This window comes from Hydra viridissima, unplaced genomic scaffold (assembly GCF_058129835.1).
Source record: "Hydra viridissima isolate aposymbiotic clone 2 unplaced genomic scaffold, HvirCarnegie_v1 scaffold_7, whole genome shotgun sequence".
NCBI lineage: Eukaryota > Metazoa > Cnidaria > Hydrozoa > Anthoathecata > Hydridae > Hydra > Hydra viridissima.
In genome coordinates, this window is record NW_028324306.1 from 2,543,248 (window position 1) to 2,559,232 (window position 15,985).

Genomic DNA, 15,985 nt, shown 5'->3' on the forward strand with positions numbered 1-15,985 from the left:
AATAATTTATTTAACTTTATAACAACATTTGTGTAAAAATAAAATGTTCCAAATAATAAAAAAAAAAAAAAAAAATACAAACTTTCATTATCTTACTTATTTGAGAAACTATTTTAATATTTTCACGGAAAAAAACACTTTATGGTAATGAATTTAAGAGAAAATAGAAAGAAACTTTGCATGAAAATAAAAAAAAATTTTCAATGTTCAAAATCAAGCAATAAAAACCATAAAACATTAACAATAAATAATATCCAAGTTCAAGTCCATGTGAAAAAAAAAAGTCCCTATGAGAAATTCTTTAAATATCTAAACTTTAGATTCTGATAGAAGTTTATCATTTATGAGTAAAACAGGTTTTTTAACTGTTGCATGGTATCTTGAGGGTTCGCTACTTGATGACCAATGACACGTTTATCTGTAAATATTTCATGGTCATTACCACCCTAAAAAAAAAATTTTTCCTTTTTTAAATTCTAGTTTAAAATCAATTAAAAAATACAATAAGTTTTTTTAAATCAATTTTTTATTTTTTACTGAATGAACAAATTGATGAAAATTTCTAAAACTAAATTTTATTACTTAATTAAAAGGTGTGTTTTTGGCTAATTTAAATACAAAAGAACAAATATATAAAAATAAATTCTATATAATAATATATAAAGAATAAATAAAGTGTACAAGTTATTTTACAACTCTAAAAGTCATCACTTTGAGATATATTAGCTGAAAGTCATTAAAGTTGTTGCCTCATTTATTCAGCAAGTTAACACTATTAGTTTAATCTTTTACTTCTGTAACACTACCACCAAAAAAACCTTACTTCTGTAACGCTATCACCAAAAAAATGAACTTCTTTAACATTGGTCATATCTAGATGTTGCAAACACCATCGTTTGTCCCAACCAATAGGAAACACATCAAAACTGATTTGACCACCAATTGTGCACTGTAATTGATAATCAGAGAACCTCTCTTCTATGGCTTGTGCAAATTTTCTTCTAACCTTATGTTCCTGTGTGCAAATAAAACATTTCAACATTAAAAAAATTAATATTTAACTAGAAGTATATCAGTATATAAACAAAGCATGACTTTTAAAGATCTTGTGTGTTTTGTTCAATCTTAAAATTGATTAAACTGATATATAAAATAGCAATTAGATTTTGTATATCAGTTTAGTCAATTTTAAAATTGAAAATGCTCTTTTATTTATTTTCTATTAATTGTTATTTCTATTAATGCAGTTTGTATTTAAAATCCATACTTGAAAATATTGAAATGACTTCAATATTTTCAAATATTCTTAAAAAAAAAAAAAAAAAGAATGCTGTTGCTTCTCATTTTTTAGTTCAGCACAGAAAAAGAAAAAGTAAAACATTCTAAAGTTGCTTTTAATGTAAAATGTTGCAAAATTTCTTAAATTTAACAAACATAGAACTGATTACTGATTTAAACTTACAAAGTTTACAAATTCAATAATGAAGAAGATAAAGATATTTAAACTAAAGCAAAAAATCTAAGATAGAACTGATATCAAAATAACAACATGTGCAGATCAAAAAGGTCTGAAAAATTACAAAGCACACCTGTAGGTCAATTTAACAACAAAAATGCATCTTAAATTTTAATGCAGAAATACAGATCTATATCTTTAGGCAAAAAAAAAAAACCCAAACAATTTTTTTTTAACAATCTTTAAAATAATTAAATATGATAATTAATTTATGCTAAGCAATGTCATTTAAGTATAATCATTAAGTATAATTATTTAGGTATAATCACCTTCCTGAATCTAACAAGTTTGTCTTTACACAAGCTGCATATGCATGCACCAAAAAAAAGAGATAAAAATTGTGGAGTTTAAGAAAAAGAATGATTTTTCTAAAACTTTTTACAAATATTAAAAATCTTTTTTTTATAGAGAAAAGCAAAAAGATTTCATCATATTTAATATCATTTCATCTTTCTATTTTCATGTTCTCCGAAAAATCAACATTTTTAAATTAAATTTAAAATTTAAAGTGTAAATTGCAAAATCTAGAACAACATAAATATCAATAAATGGCATATGAAATTGATTAAAATAAGTAAATACCTGATCATACTTATTGAACTGTATTCTTTCTTCTTGGGAACAACTTCTTCCAACAGGACACACATTAATGAGCCCATTTCTGTATTCAATAAATGTACCTCTAAAGTAAAAAAAACTCCATCAATCATTCTCAACATTCTCATTATCATTCACTTAAGCATAATTTAATTTCTTTTTCATCAACAACATCAGTTTTATCATTATTATTCACAGTATATTTGTCATTATTATTGGGGTAATTTTTCGTTTAACCTTTTACAGGGCAATTTCAACTTTGACATGTATTCTAAACAAAAGTTGATGATTTCCTGAGATTTTTCTTCGCCGTAATGATTTAGAAAGCTCTAAAATAAAAAAAAAAAGATAAATAATGCTACGTTTCTTTGTAATTTAAATATTCATTCTGAGATTCAGCACATAAATGATGAACCTGGAGTACCTGATGCATCATATAAGACCAGAACTTTAGAACAATCACTTTATCACTTAATCTTCACAGAAAACTTTGACAACTTTAACTTTGACGCTGAAAACTTTGTAACTTATTATTTGGTTTGTGCGCATTTAAAGTTTTTAAAAACATATATTTGACAAAAAAAATGTAAAAATAAAATGCAAAGAAAAATCAAAGATTGTGGATTTGCTAAAAGTGTTTTAAAAAGTGTAAATGATAAAAAATAAATGTGCTAAAAGTGTCAAAAACAATCATTTACAAAATTAAATCAAATAAAAGTGTTAGCTTAGAAACTAGACGCTTTGTTCAAAAAAAAAAAAAAAAAGGAACAAAAAGTGCTGTTATTTTAAATGTTTTTAATTGTTTTACAGAAGACAAGTTTCATAAAACAAGAAATAGATTTGTTTTTAGCATCAAGAGTGTTGAAACAAATATTTTTTTAAAGATTTCGAAGGTTGTGAAAACAATAATACATTATTAGCAATTACTTGTTTTGGTATAAAATATATCAAAATGTAGCTTTAAGCTTACCTGAACATTTATTAATTTGCCATTTTTATAAGCAACTAAACCATTTTCAGCAAAAACATAATCAAAATCAGTAACACCTAAAAAAATAAAAGTTTTTGAAGAAAATAAGAAAGTTAGTTTCTAATCCTTTGTTTAATTAAATAACTTACAATCAATTTGTAAGATTTTCTATCAATCTAATCTAAAATACTACAAATATAACAAAACTCCTTAACTTAGAAAGATACACTTCTTTCTTTTTTTTTTTTTACCAATTTTTTTTAAAAAAGAGTTCTCTAAATATGTTTTAATTCTTTTAGTATTTTATAATACCCTAAAATTTATAAGCTTAGTGAACAAACCCTAAAGTTATTCTTTAGGGTTATCCGCTATGCAAATTTATTTCCAAACCACACAAATTGAATTCCTTTCACTCTAAAATTTAGTGTGGGAAAATATAAAAATAGTATTGAAGTGCATGAACTTTCTACAATTTCATAAACAACAAAATTAAAATTATGATATTGAATTATGATATTAATAACTAGAGACTGCTACTATCATTTTTTTTGCTTACTGAAATTTTTCTTTTTTTTTTTAAGAGATAAAGTTAAATTAAAATGTTAATAAAGAGTGGTTAAGCTGTAGAAACTGAACATCAAACTTTGTCCATCAGTTCCAGTAATTTTGTCAGATAATGCTGACCAACTATCACTGCTATCATCTAACTATAGATTAATTGGACACCCATCACTATCAATAATTGGTTTCAAACTAAATTGCAGACAGGTTTTGAATTTTTTTTCTTTTTTAGACAGGATTAAGAGTATGTCACAAATCAGGAGTTACATCCAAAAACAAGAAATGTAAAAGTGATTCTGGTGGAAAGCATGCCAATTTTTTGGTTTATTTGGATTATCTTTTTGTTTTGGGCCCCTTGATATCATACAGAAAGTTATGAAATCCAGACTTCTGTTGGTTGAAAAGACAGATAGTGGTGTTGCATTCTATTTAGATTGTCGAGAACTGTTGTCTATTACTTGTAATAAAATCAAAAATGCAATAAGATACAATCAAAAAGTTGTGCTTAGCAATAAAGAAAAAGAAAGAGTAGAAGGAAGACAGGATAATCAGAATGGTGAAGAGATCAAAGTTAATGACCAAGAACAGAATATTGGAAGGTTTTTTGGAAACAAATCTGAAACTAAAAAATTAAGTTTCATGAGTTATGTACGGAATCCACCAAACAAAGATAACTCATCATGACATCAATAGTAAATAGCTTTACTTCTCTAGTGTAACATTTGATCTTATCAACAGCATTCAACTTGTTTAATTACAAGGAACTTGAACTTCTTGCATAAAGCATCAAAATCTAATAAAGATGCTGTCAGATCTCACCTAAAGTTATTTCAGTCAAATTCATTTTAGTTTTTAAAACTATAGAAAAAAATTTCATGCGTACTGTCCAATTGATGAGTGTAAATCAAATGATTAATGAGGCTTTGAATTAATATTTAGTTGGCAATTCACTAAATAATTTGAAATTTTTTAATTTGATAAATAACTAAATATCTGCTTGAGAGAGAAAATGTTTTCATATTTGGTTACAGCAACAGAAGGCCTTCTAACTAATTTAAATGCTCATAAGATAATACAAAAGTATTAATTTCAGTTTATTTTTAGCCTGTGAGTATTAACTTTTTTAAAAGTACATAAAAAAACAACAAATTAAACAAATTTAAAAATTCAGTTCTTAAAGTTAAGTTCAGGATGCAGTATTTTTTATCACTACTTTTCATTTACTTTATGCTACCTATTTGAATAAAAACAAACTATTTATTTTATACACCCTGCTAAAAATAAATAAAAAAAAAATTATTTTAAATAGTGTTTGAAATATAAGGAATGGGTTGCTTTAATTGTCTTTATATTTTAACAAACATAAGCTTTATTATTACATATCAACCTAGATTAATAAGCATGCTGACTAATTTATCATTATGACAAAAATCTTTATAAAAAGAAAAGAAGATGGGGAAAATCTAGTTGGATCTATAAAGAATAGAGTGGATGACAAGCAGAAAGCTTAAAAAGAAGTATTAGAAGATCTTGGTGTACTGTACTTATCAGCTTATACAGTACTGAGAATAAATTTTAGCTCACTTATTTGAATTCATATTTTTTAAACATATTTTGAATATTAGCTTCTTAATATTTTTTATTTGAAACAATCTCTTATTTCAAACAATACTAAACACTATTTTAACGAACAAAAGAAATATTTATCAAAATTTTAAATAATTTGTTGCATTTAGATATCTAACGTGTTTATTTTCTTTTTATAGTGATCTGAACCAATTCGTATCCAATATGTTTCTTATTAGTTTGCTCTTGCATTTTTGTTTATTAATTGTAGTGAAGGCTTCATATTATGTAATACAATTTATATAGATATTTCATAGATGTTGTGCACTAAATATTGTTTTTTTTTTCTAAGGACAAGACTTTTTCTAGTTAAAGTTTCTTCTTTCCTTTTTTTTTTTTTTTTTTTTTAATTTTGTATTGTGTGTATTGATTATATTGCTTATTTAAAGTGTTAAAATGGGTAAAATCCCACAACTAGAATATAAAAAAATTATTGTCATTCATGAAGAAGGCTATTCTCAACAACAAATTGTCCAAAGAACAAAATGTTTAAAGAAAGCCATTAAAAAGGTATAAAAAAAAAATTAAAAAACAAAGCTTATGAAATATTACATAAAGTATTTTAAAAATGTGTCTGCAAAATTGAAAAAAAACCTCAAATGAACTGGCCCAAGACATTTAAGCTGCAACTGGTACCAACATTCCCTCATCTTGCATTCAATGACATTTGCTAAAAGCTGAGTTAAGAGGGTGTGTTGTAGCTTAAAAGCCTTTATTACATTGTGGAAATAAAAAAAAAAAACTTAAATATGCAAAGCAGCATAATCATTGGACGCAAGAAATGTTAAACTGCATGCAATACACAGATGAATCAAAATTTGAATTGTTCAGTAGCAGAAGACAACAGTACATAAGAAGAAGAGTTGGAGAGGCTTATCACCCTGATTGTCTACATCCAACATTCAAACATAGGGGAGGTTTTGTTCTAGTTTAGGGTTGTATTTCATTATCTGGAGTAGGTGATTTAATCAGAATTAATGGCAAACTAAAAGGAGAACAATGTGTGGGAATTTTAAGACATCATGCAATACCATCTGGAATAAGACTAATTGGTAATAATTTCATTCTCAGCAAGACAATGATCCCAAACATTGTTCCCAAGTGGCCAAAAAATATTTACAGGACATGTGAGGAGGAAGTTCTCAAGTAATGAAACAATAATTTGAATATTGGGTCATTCCATATGAAATCATCCAGACCATGACACCCTTACATCTCAGAATTTGTTCATTTTTACCTCACTTGCAGTCCATATTAAAAAAATAATAACTGCGAAAATTTTAGTTAAAAATACACATGGGTTCCAGAGATATCATCAGTTAAAATAATGCTGACTCAGCATTTTAGTGATTATCTGAAGCGAGTACAAAGCAACTTTGACATATAGTATCTTCATAATGGCTTGGGGAAATTTCCTAAAATTTGGTACCCCAATAGATTTTAACTTGCAGAATCCAAAAAGAGCACTCTCAAGACTTGATTGTCTCAGGAAATGCCTTGTTTACCCAATTTTGTTCAAAATTATTGACTTGTAAATTCATGATTTTTGGAGGTAAAATGAAGGCTGTGGCCCAAAATCCCGAATAAAAAGTTTAATTGTATATCATTATTTTATCTTAGGTCTACTGAAAAAAATTAGGTTCATCAATTGTCTCTCTAGTACTTGATCAAAATTTGCGTTTAAAAATTGTGTCTTTATAGAAAAATTTAAATTTTTTAACGAAAGCACATGAAATGTTTTTGAAACATTTATTTGAATAAAACGTCAAATAGTGCTATTTATTGATTAGTTTAGGACATTTATAGTCACAGGCCAAGTAAGGGCATGGGAGCCTCTGACCAATTTTGCTTTGCCCCCCCCCCCTAATCTCCCTGGATTTTTTTTTTTTTTTTTTTAAATGCGTTAAAGGATATAATAAATAATTATTAAAATTCAATTTAAAAACATTTTTTTTTTTTAGTTTAAGTTTCAGAAACAATTTTTTTTCATTATTTACCTCTTATTTCAAAGTAAGCACTCAAAACTTAGATCTTTTTACGATTTTAAAAATCATAAATTTTAAAACCAAAAATATTGAAATGTTTTTTAAAACATTTTAACAATCAATATCTTTATGTTATTATTTAACAATCAGTATCTTATGGTATTAATACTAATATAGTCATTGACATAATAAGGTGGACAGTGGGATTTATTTAAACCCTTCTCAGCCTTCCATACAAGGATTTGAAAAAAAGAAAAAAAGAAAGACAAATTCTAAATGCAAAATAGGTAAATAAAATTACAACAAAATTATTTTAAATGTATTTAATTTTTTTTTGTAACCAACTGCTTATATTCTCTAAATCTAAATCAGATATGTTGTACGTACGACCTGATATTGTTGTGGGTGTAGAAATTAGACATATAACTTCAGAATTGAGCACCCAACACTCGTCATTTCTCATTGGCCAAAAGAAGTTTTTACTTGGTCCATGTGGATGCATAAATCTGACTTTTATATCAAGCTCACTTACATCTTCAGCAATCCCTACCCACCAAAATCCGTCATAAAAACATGCAATATAATCCATTTTTTTAATGTTTAATGAAATCTCTTTATCATGTTGGCTTTTTGGAATGATATCAAATATTTCAATACATGTATCAATACTTGTTTTTTTACAACTTATAGTGTTTGAAGCAATTGGAATAAAATGATGATATGTCCTTGTGCCAGGAACTGTTCTTCCACCTAAATATCTTTTTTCTAATTGTGCTCGTGTTTGATCGATTTCATCTTTAGAAAATAATATAAAACAAATTCCATTTATCTTGGCTTTACAAAAGCAGTACATTAAATTAACATCTAAAATCTGCCCAGTAGTTATTTGTTTTAGACTTTCTTGGCATACTACTCTTTTAACAGTCCCACCAATACCATCACAGGGGGATTTACCATGACTGGTAGCAAAAAAAACCCATTCAGCATTTAAATCAAACTCTTTACTGTGATGACAAAGATTGATAAAGTTTTTAAAATTTTTAAATTGTGCTGCACAACCATCGGAAAAGTATTTCACACTTGATACATCAGGTAGATTTTCTTTGATATATCTAGTTATATCTTCCTGAGTCTTGTAAATAAATCCTGTGTCATGATTAACATCTTCTGAAAGGTAACAAAAAGATTTGTGTTTGAGAACTTTTTTCTCTATAAAATAAAGTACAATTGTAAAAAGTGAACATTGACTTTTACTCCAGTGATAACTTTGAACCTCATCCTGAACAACATATTGATAATTTTCAGCAAAATCTGCTAAAATTAAGCATTCGTTTTGGTTAAGATTTTCTTTACAGTTTTTCAAGTATCTACTTTGTGTTTTTGCAATATATGAATGAGTGGTAAGGTTGTCAATGCTGTCACATAATAAATCATTAAATTCATCAAGTGGCAATGATTGTAATAGTAGTGTTGTACGATCGGTACTCTGCCATTGCTTGAATGCTACATCTTCTTCGAGCTCATGGTCCATAAACTCCTGCACTAAAAAACTTTTTAATGCTTCAATACCAGGGCATTGGTTACATCGATGCAGCATACATTCTGCATTTTCAAGCGAACAAACAATCAATGCCATAAAATCTTTATAATTTTTATTCCACCTAATGGCATCAATGAGAAGTTTTGTATTTTGGTGATGTATGCATACACATACATTATGAGTACCTGAGGCATTAGTTGTAATACACCATTTAGGTTTAAGAGTACAAAACTTTGACAAACTGACTTTGATGTTAGGGTAGTCTTTTTTAAATGCAACATGTAATTCATTAAGATTGAGTAGCAATAATCTTTTTTGAACATGCTGGTTTTTCTTAACACTTACAAAATCTTTTTTTCCTGGCATCATTCTCGAAAATTCATCACTTTGATAAAAGTTAATCACTAAATTAACTGTTTCTGGTGAAAGTGGGTTTCCAGTTTTTTTGGGGGGCAATGAGAGAATTCCATGCTCATTTTTAACTTTTCTCGCAGTTCGAACAAGATACTCAGACACTTCAAAGTAGCTTGATATCTTTGTACGTGTCCATGATTTTGGTGCGAGTGTTAACATTTGCACCTTATGGCGATAAGAGTCAGTCCCTGAAATTTTTTTTTTTATTTCATACATTAAAAGGTCTAGATCATGGTCATTGTTAATGTTGTTATTTGAAATGGGGCTTTTTATTTCTGATGTTAAAGAAGTTTCTTTAATGTTATATGCTAATGAGACCATTTTTGCAACTCTGTCAATAGTGTTCTCAAACTTTTGTTTTGCTGCAGGCAATTTGCTGTGTTTTGAAAGACTTTTTAGTTTGACTGGTGAAATTCCAAGCAATTCTATAGTGGTATCTAACTTAATTTTTTTCTCACTTTTTGATTCCCATTCCTCCTGTGAATTTAAATCTCCATCTGTTTCTACTGCTTTTTTGTAACATTTACTGCACAGTTTCCAACCTGGGGTTACATAAACATTATTTTGTTGCAAAAATTTCGCTAAGTCTAGGGAAATCTTTATATTACCTAAGAAAAAAATTTAGTTTTAAGTTTTTAAAATAATTGAAAATATAAAATTTTTTATAAATAATAAAATGTTTTTCTTTTATTTTAATTTCCATATAAATTCTGTTGTAATTAATTTTAGATTACCTTTTATAGCAATTTTTTTACTTTCCATGTGTGTTCCAAAAGGATTGCAACACTTTGTAATTTTTCTCTCAAAATATTTTCCATAGAATTGCTCATGATAGCAACATATAACTCTTATTGAACAATATTTTTCCTTTAAATTTGCTCGCCATATTATTACTTCTTGTTTTTCACAAGAAAGTTCTTTGAATTGAACAAAACCTTGTTTTCTAGAAAATCCAGTTTTGTGGCAATGAATGTTAAGACTTTTTCCAATGTCACATTTCTCCATATTAAATATATTTATTACTTATAATATTATCTGCTAAAAAAATACAAAAACAATAAAATTCACAATCACTCTTTAAAAAAATACAAACAAGGAAACAAAACATTTGCTTATTTTTGATATAATAAGAGGTAAGCATTCACTGATTTGAATTGAAATAATGAAAAAAAATTGTTTCTGAAACTTAAACTAAAAAAAATTATGTTTTTAAATTGAATTTTAATAATTATTATCATTTAACGCATTTAAAAAAAAAAAAAAAAAAAAAAAAATCCAGGGAGATTGGGGGGGGGGGGGTGAGGTGGGCAAAGCAAAATTGGTCAGAGGCTCCCATGCCCTTACTTGGCCTGTGACTATAAATGTCCTGAACTAGTCAATAAATAGCACTATTTGACGTTTTATTCAAATAAATGTTTCAAAAACATTTCATGTGCTTTCGTTAAAAAATTTAAATTTTTCTATAAAGACACAATTTTTAAACGCAAATTTTGATCAAGTACTAGAGAGACAATTGATGAACCTAATTTTTTTCAGTAGACCTAAGATAAAATAATGATATACAATTAAACTTTTTATTCGGGATTTTGGGCCACAGCCTTCATTTTACCTCCAAAAATCATGAATTTACAAGTCAATAATTTTGAACAAAATTGGGTAAACAAGGCATTTCCTGAGACAATCAAGTCTTGAGAGTGCTCTTTTTGGATTCTGCAAGTTAAAATCTATTGGGGTACCAAATTTTAGGAAATTTCCCCAAGCCATTATGAAGATACTATATGTCAAAGTTGCTTTGTACTCGCTTCAGATAATCACTAAAATGCTGAGTCAGCATTATTTTAACTGATGATATCTCTGGAACCCATGTGTATTTTTAACTAAAATTTTCGCAGTTATTATTTTTTTAATATGGACTGCAAGTGAGGTAAAAATGAACAAATTCTGAGACATAAGGGTGTCAAAAATATTTTTTTTTGGATGATTTCATATGGAATTACCCTATTATTGAACATGTTTGGGATTATTTGGATAAAAAAAAGGCTAAATATAACCCCAGAAATGTTGAAGAATGTTTCAAAATACCAAAAAAGGAAGTGGGCCAATATTCCACAAAATTTAACTACAAATTTATGTGAATTGATTCCCAGGAGTTTCACTTCTGTGATTGATGCAAAAGGCGGATATGCAAAGTCTTAATTTTTTTTTTCTTTTTGTATCATATTTAATTAAACTATTTCTAGATATTTTTGTTTTTAATATAAGTGTCTATAAACCTGATTTTTTTTTTTTTTTACTTAATAAGTCCTTCACATTTTTAAGAAAAAATCAAAATAATTGTAAAGTTATGGTTAAAATTAATGGCTAAAAGTTATTCACAGTATTATATTCATTTAACACTATTTTTCAATATTTTTTGTTATGAGCACAAATTGTGATTATAACAAATTTAAGTAATTGCAAATAATCTATGCTACACACAGGGTGTAACCGCAAAAACCCTGACAAAATTCAATTTTAAAATCTTGCCATTCTATACCACATGTAGAGGTTGTGATTGGCATCTAAATAGCTTCTATACATTTATCAAACAATCATAATCCCAAAACAAATGCCATCTTGAAACCAAATATGGAGTATAACCAAAGAGCTTCAATTATAAAAAGTGTTCATGCTGGAGCTCAGCAACAGAAACCATTTGGTTCTTTGGGTACCAGAGATTGACTGTGTACTATGTAATTGCAAAGTACAATGAGTGAGAGGAGTCAGTGAGGGTGATGTCATCCCACTACATTTTTTTAACAAAGAGGAAAATATCACGAATAAAGTTTATTTGTGTGTTCTGATAAAAGTGGTGATTAGAGAATTTGCACATATAATTTGTATTTAATTTAAAAAGGTTTTCAAAAAGTTTCTAACAGTTTTTATTTAATTTATCTATGAATTTTTGTTATTAACTTAAATACCATATTAAGATTCTTTTCCACAAGAAAAAAATAGTTATGGGGGTCAAAATTGTAATCTTTTGTTTAAAATCTCTATTTTCTTTTTGACTCAAATTTAGCACAGTTTTTTTTTTTATCATTTATTTCAATATTTGAATAGGTAACCTTTCTGCGATAATCGTAGTAAACTTTCAACTAAAACATGGCACTGCGATGTAGAAACTGAATACCAATTTTTATATTCTTTCTAATGTCATTCCAAATGTTCTTTGATAGAATTAAGATCAGGTCATTGGGCAGGCTACCTCAATATATCAATTGAACAATTATCATACATAAATGTCCGATTAATAGCATGTTTTCATCTGTTAAATGGTTCAATGTACTTTTCTAAAATATCCTTACAGCTATGCTGACTAATTGCTACACAGAATATTTTTCCATATTGACATTGGTTTAGATTGATGTAACTTTGCAAATTCAAATCTGGTATTCAAGTTCTTGTTTGATCCAAGTGACTTACATTGAGTTACAGCACCAATCAAACTAGCTTTATTCAATACTACAGATTGTATGACAACAAAGTGGAATTCTATATAATTAATTGACATTATCTCAAATTTCAGCTAATGAAATGAGGGGACAATGAGTCAACCCACAGAGTAGCTTGTTTTTGTTGGTGGAACATTTTTTCAAATATTGTACCAAATTTTATTGCAAACCAATATTTGATATTTTGATCATTTCTCTAATATTTTCTGCAGCTTTAATAAAAGATTTTACAGAGTATATGCTAATTATAAGTCTAGCCGAATTTGAAATAGAAATTATCTTTTGATCAAATACTAGAAGTAAACTATTAAATTATAAGAATACTTTTCTACAAAACCAAGCATAGCCATTGTAGATTGTAGATTCAAATAAATCAGATTTTACAAAATCAATGGAATTGAAATTTTATTAACATAAGTGTGCTAATTCCCTGATCATCACTAAATATTTTTCTTAAACAAAATTACACTGTATCTTTAATTTTACTCTCATTTTCCTTCTCTTATCAAAGTATCAATATAATTACTAAATCTTTCGAGATAAAATATTAACAATAAAACGGATGGAAACTATCCAGTAATTGTCACAACAATTGCAGGTTAAGAATCATAAATGTACATTTTTTTAACCGTTATTAGGCCAACAGGGATCCAGTGGACCTCTCCTGCAATTTATTGTAGTATTGTAGCATGTTCCTGTCGTGTAAAAATTTTGAAAAAATTCAAATTCTGAAGCAATATTAGAATGTACATTTTAGTATAAGTGGAGTTTTCCATCAATCTGTATAAAATGGTATTAATTTTATGTCACGGTTTTAGGTTGGCTGGATAAGGGTTAAATATAATATTTGGGTGGATAATAAAAATGGAATGAGCCATATCTGGTTTGACAAATTAGTGCTGCTTAAAAAAGCTAACTAAGTTTAAAATGTTAATAAGACTTTTTAAGCTGTAGAAAATCTCCTTGTAAGGCATAAAAGTATCAAAATAATAAATGACAAAAAAAAAAAAAAAAAAAGATTTTTTAATGTGAAAGCATTTACTAATGTGAATAGACATTGAAAATATTTTTATGAGAGCTATAAAAATATTTTAATCCAGCATTAATAGGTAAAGATGCAAAAATAATAATAATAAAAACCATTTGCACTAAAATAATTATTCAATCTATCTTAAATTATAAAAACTAGATTCAGGGTTGTGCCCTGTCAAATGCAACACAATTTACTATTACAAAACTTCAATAATTACTGCTATGTTAAAATTATAATTGAATTAGTTAAAAAGATTTTTTAAAAGTTAAAATTGGAGCGTTTAACTATAAAAAAAACTATTTAACTTGATATTGATATGATAGGAAATGTTTAGGATTGTGATTTGATTGGTAGGATTGTGATCATGGTACAGAAAGTAAGAGAATAAACATAACAAACACTAACATCACAAAGACAATAACTTTTTAGAAAGTATTAAAGGTATTATATTTAGCCCATTTAAAAGTATTATTTGTTTATTTTTCCAACTTTCTGCTCCTATTATGAACACTTTTTAGAAGTAGTAGGAATTTGGGGGAAAAAAAAAGGATTTAAATTGTACTCTTCCTTAAAGTATTAAAATACCAATAAAAAGCTGCAAAAGTTCAGCTCAAAGTTAGGATTTGAACTCTAGGGTCAGCCTAAAGTTGAACTCCTGTCATCAGAGCTAAGCTTCATGCCTTGAATACTTTAGAACTGACCACCTAATATTAGAAATATTCAAATGTTACATTTGAAAGGTAAAGCTATTTAGTAATTAAACAAATGTCTAACAGCTCTCTCCTCCCATCTGCTCTTTGATCTTTTCCAAATCTGATCCCCCCACCACACCAACAACAACTTTTTTCCTAAACTCCAACATAAAACTATGCATTTCATCTGATATTTTCTAGAATAAACAAAATTATGAAATCTTAACAAAATATTTTTAAAAACATACAATATAAAGACATTTTAAATCAATTTGTTAAACCAAACACAAAGAATTTAATTTTTTAAAATAAAATTTCTATTAAAAATCTTTAAAGACATTTTTTTAAAAGATAATTCTTTTACAGTTGTTTTAAGAATATTTAACAAAAAAAAGGTATAAAAATATTCTTAAAAGTTTTTCAAAAGTTAACTTTTCTTAAACTATTTGATAGAAAACTTAGATTGATATGAATTTTTTTATACATATTGAAAATCTTATAAAAGTTGATAAGATTGTATAACGGTAAGGTTATAAACTTACTTTTCTTGATTCAGTTAATGTTCCATCAACATCAAACAAACATACAATTTCTTCATTTTTTTGGGAAAACATTCTAAAACGACAACATAGTGTAAGCTAAAAATTGTTAATTAACAGCTAAATGCCTTTCGTGAAAAAGTCTGAGCAATTTTGGTAGGGTTTTCTAATCTTAATATTTTTACATTTTTAGGTATGCATATTCATATAAATTCCCATAACAATCTCTGAAAGTTCCTACAAAAATTCATATCTTTATTAAAGATATAAATTCAGGTCTCTTCAGATCTTTATTTAACATATATATTATATATATATATATATATATATATATATATATATATATATATATATACATATATACATATATATATATATATATATATATATATATATATATATATATATATATATATATATATATATATATATATATATATATATATATATATATATATATAGATAGATAGATAGATAGATAGATAGATAGATAGATATAGATATAGATATAGATATAGATATAGATATAGATAAAGAGATAGAGATAGATAGAGATAGATTAAGATAGACAGAGATAGACAGAGATAGACAGAGATAGGCAGAGATAGACAGAGATAGGCAGAGATAGATAGAGATAGATAGAGATATGGATAGATAAATAGATACTGCTATTAATGTAAACTATTTTCAAAATAATTTTTTCTATAAAAATGTTACACTTGCTAAGAATTATAGGCTAGTAACTAATATAAGCTACAATCCAATAATCCAATAAACAAAAAAATATTTTTTTTGCTGCTCTGAAATCTTCAGTATTTTCAAAAAGATCAACTTATATTTAAGAAAACATCGAGGTTCCCGGTTTTAAAAACTCCCCCTCTTCCTTTTTCCCCCTCCAATAATGCCTCGGCAAATACCAAATTTGCGCCCCACTCTCTAACAATAGGTTGCTTTCGATATTTTTTTCCTTAAACTACTTTGGGTAAATAAAGCAGAGAAATAAAATCTGTTAACACTT

The 15,985-nt window shown here is 26.9% G+C and overlaps 2 protein-coding genes across 2 annotated transcripts; both read right to left on the reverse strand.

Moving 5' to 3' along the window:
• Positions 1-138: 138 nt before the first annotated feature.
• On the reverse strand, positions 139-15,065 carry LOC145184426 (uncharacterized). The gene is made up of 7 exons (XM_090092626.1): positions 14,971-15,065; positions 14,511-14,625; positions 3,084-3,160; positions 2,351-2,442; positions 2,099-2,198; positions 824-1,015; positions 139-446 (listed from the first exon to the last, which is right to left on the reverse strand). Exons 1-7 carry the CDS (start codon positions 15,040-15,042, stop codon positions 342-344), a joined length of 753 nt encoding a protein of 250 aa, XP_089948752.1. The 5' UTR covers positions 15,043-15,065; the 3' UTR covers positions 139-341.
• LOC145185836 (uncharacterized) lies at positions 7,218-10,352 on the reverse strand. The gene is made up of 2 exons (XM_080061870.2): positions 9,944-10,352; positions 7,218-9,817 (listed from the first exon to the last, which is right to left on the reverse strand). The coding sequence occupies exons 1-2, from the start codon at positions 10,212-10,214 to the stop codon at positions 7,569-7,571; spliced, it is 2,520 nt and encodes an 839-aa protein (XP_079917996.2). The 5' UTR covers positions 10,215-10,352; the 3' UTR covers positions 7,218-7,568.
• Positions 15,066-15,985: the final 920 nt, after the last annotated feature.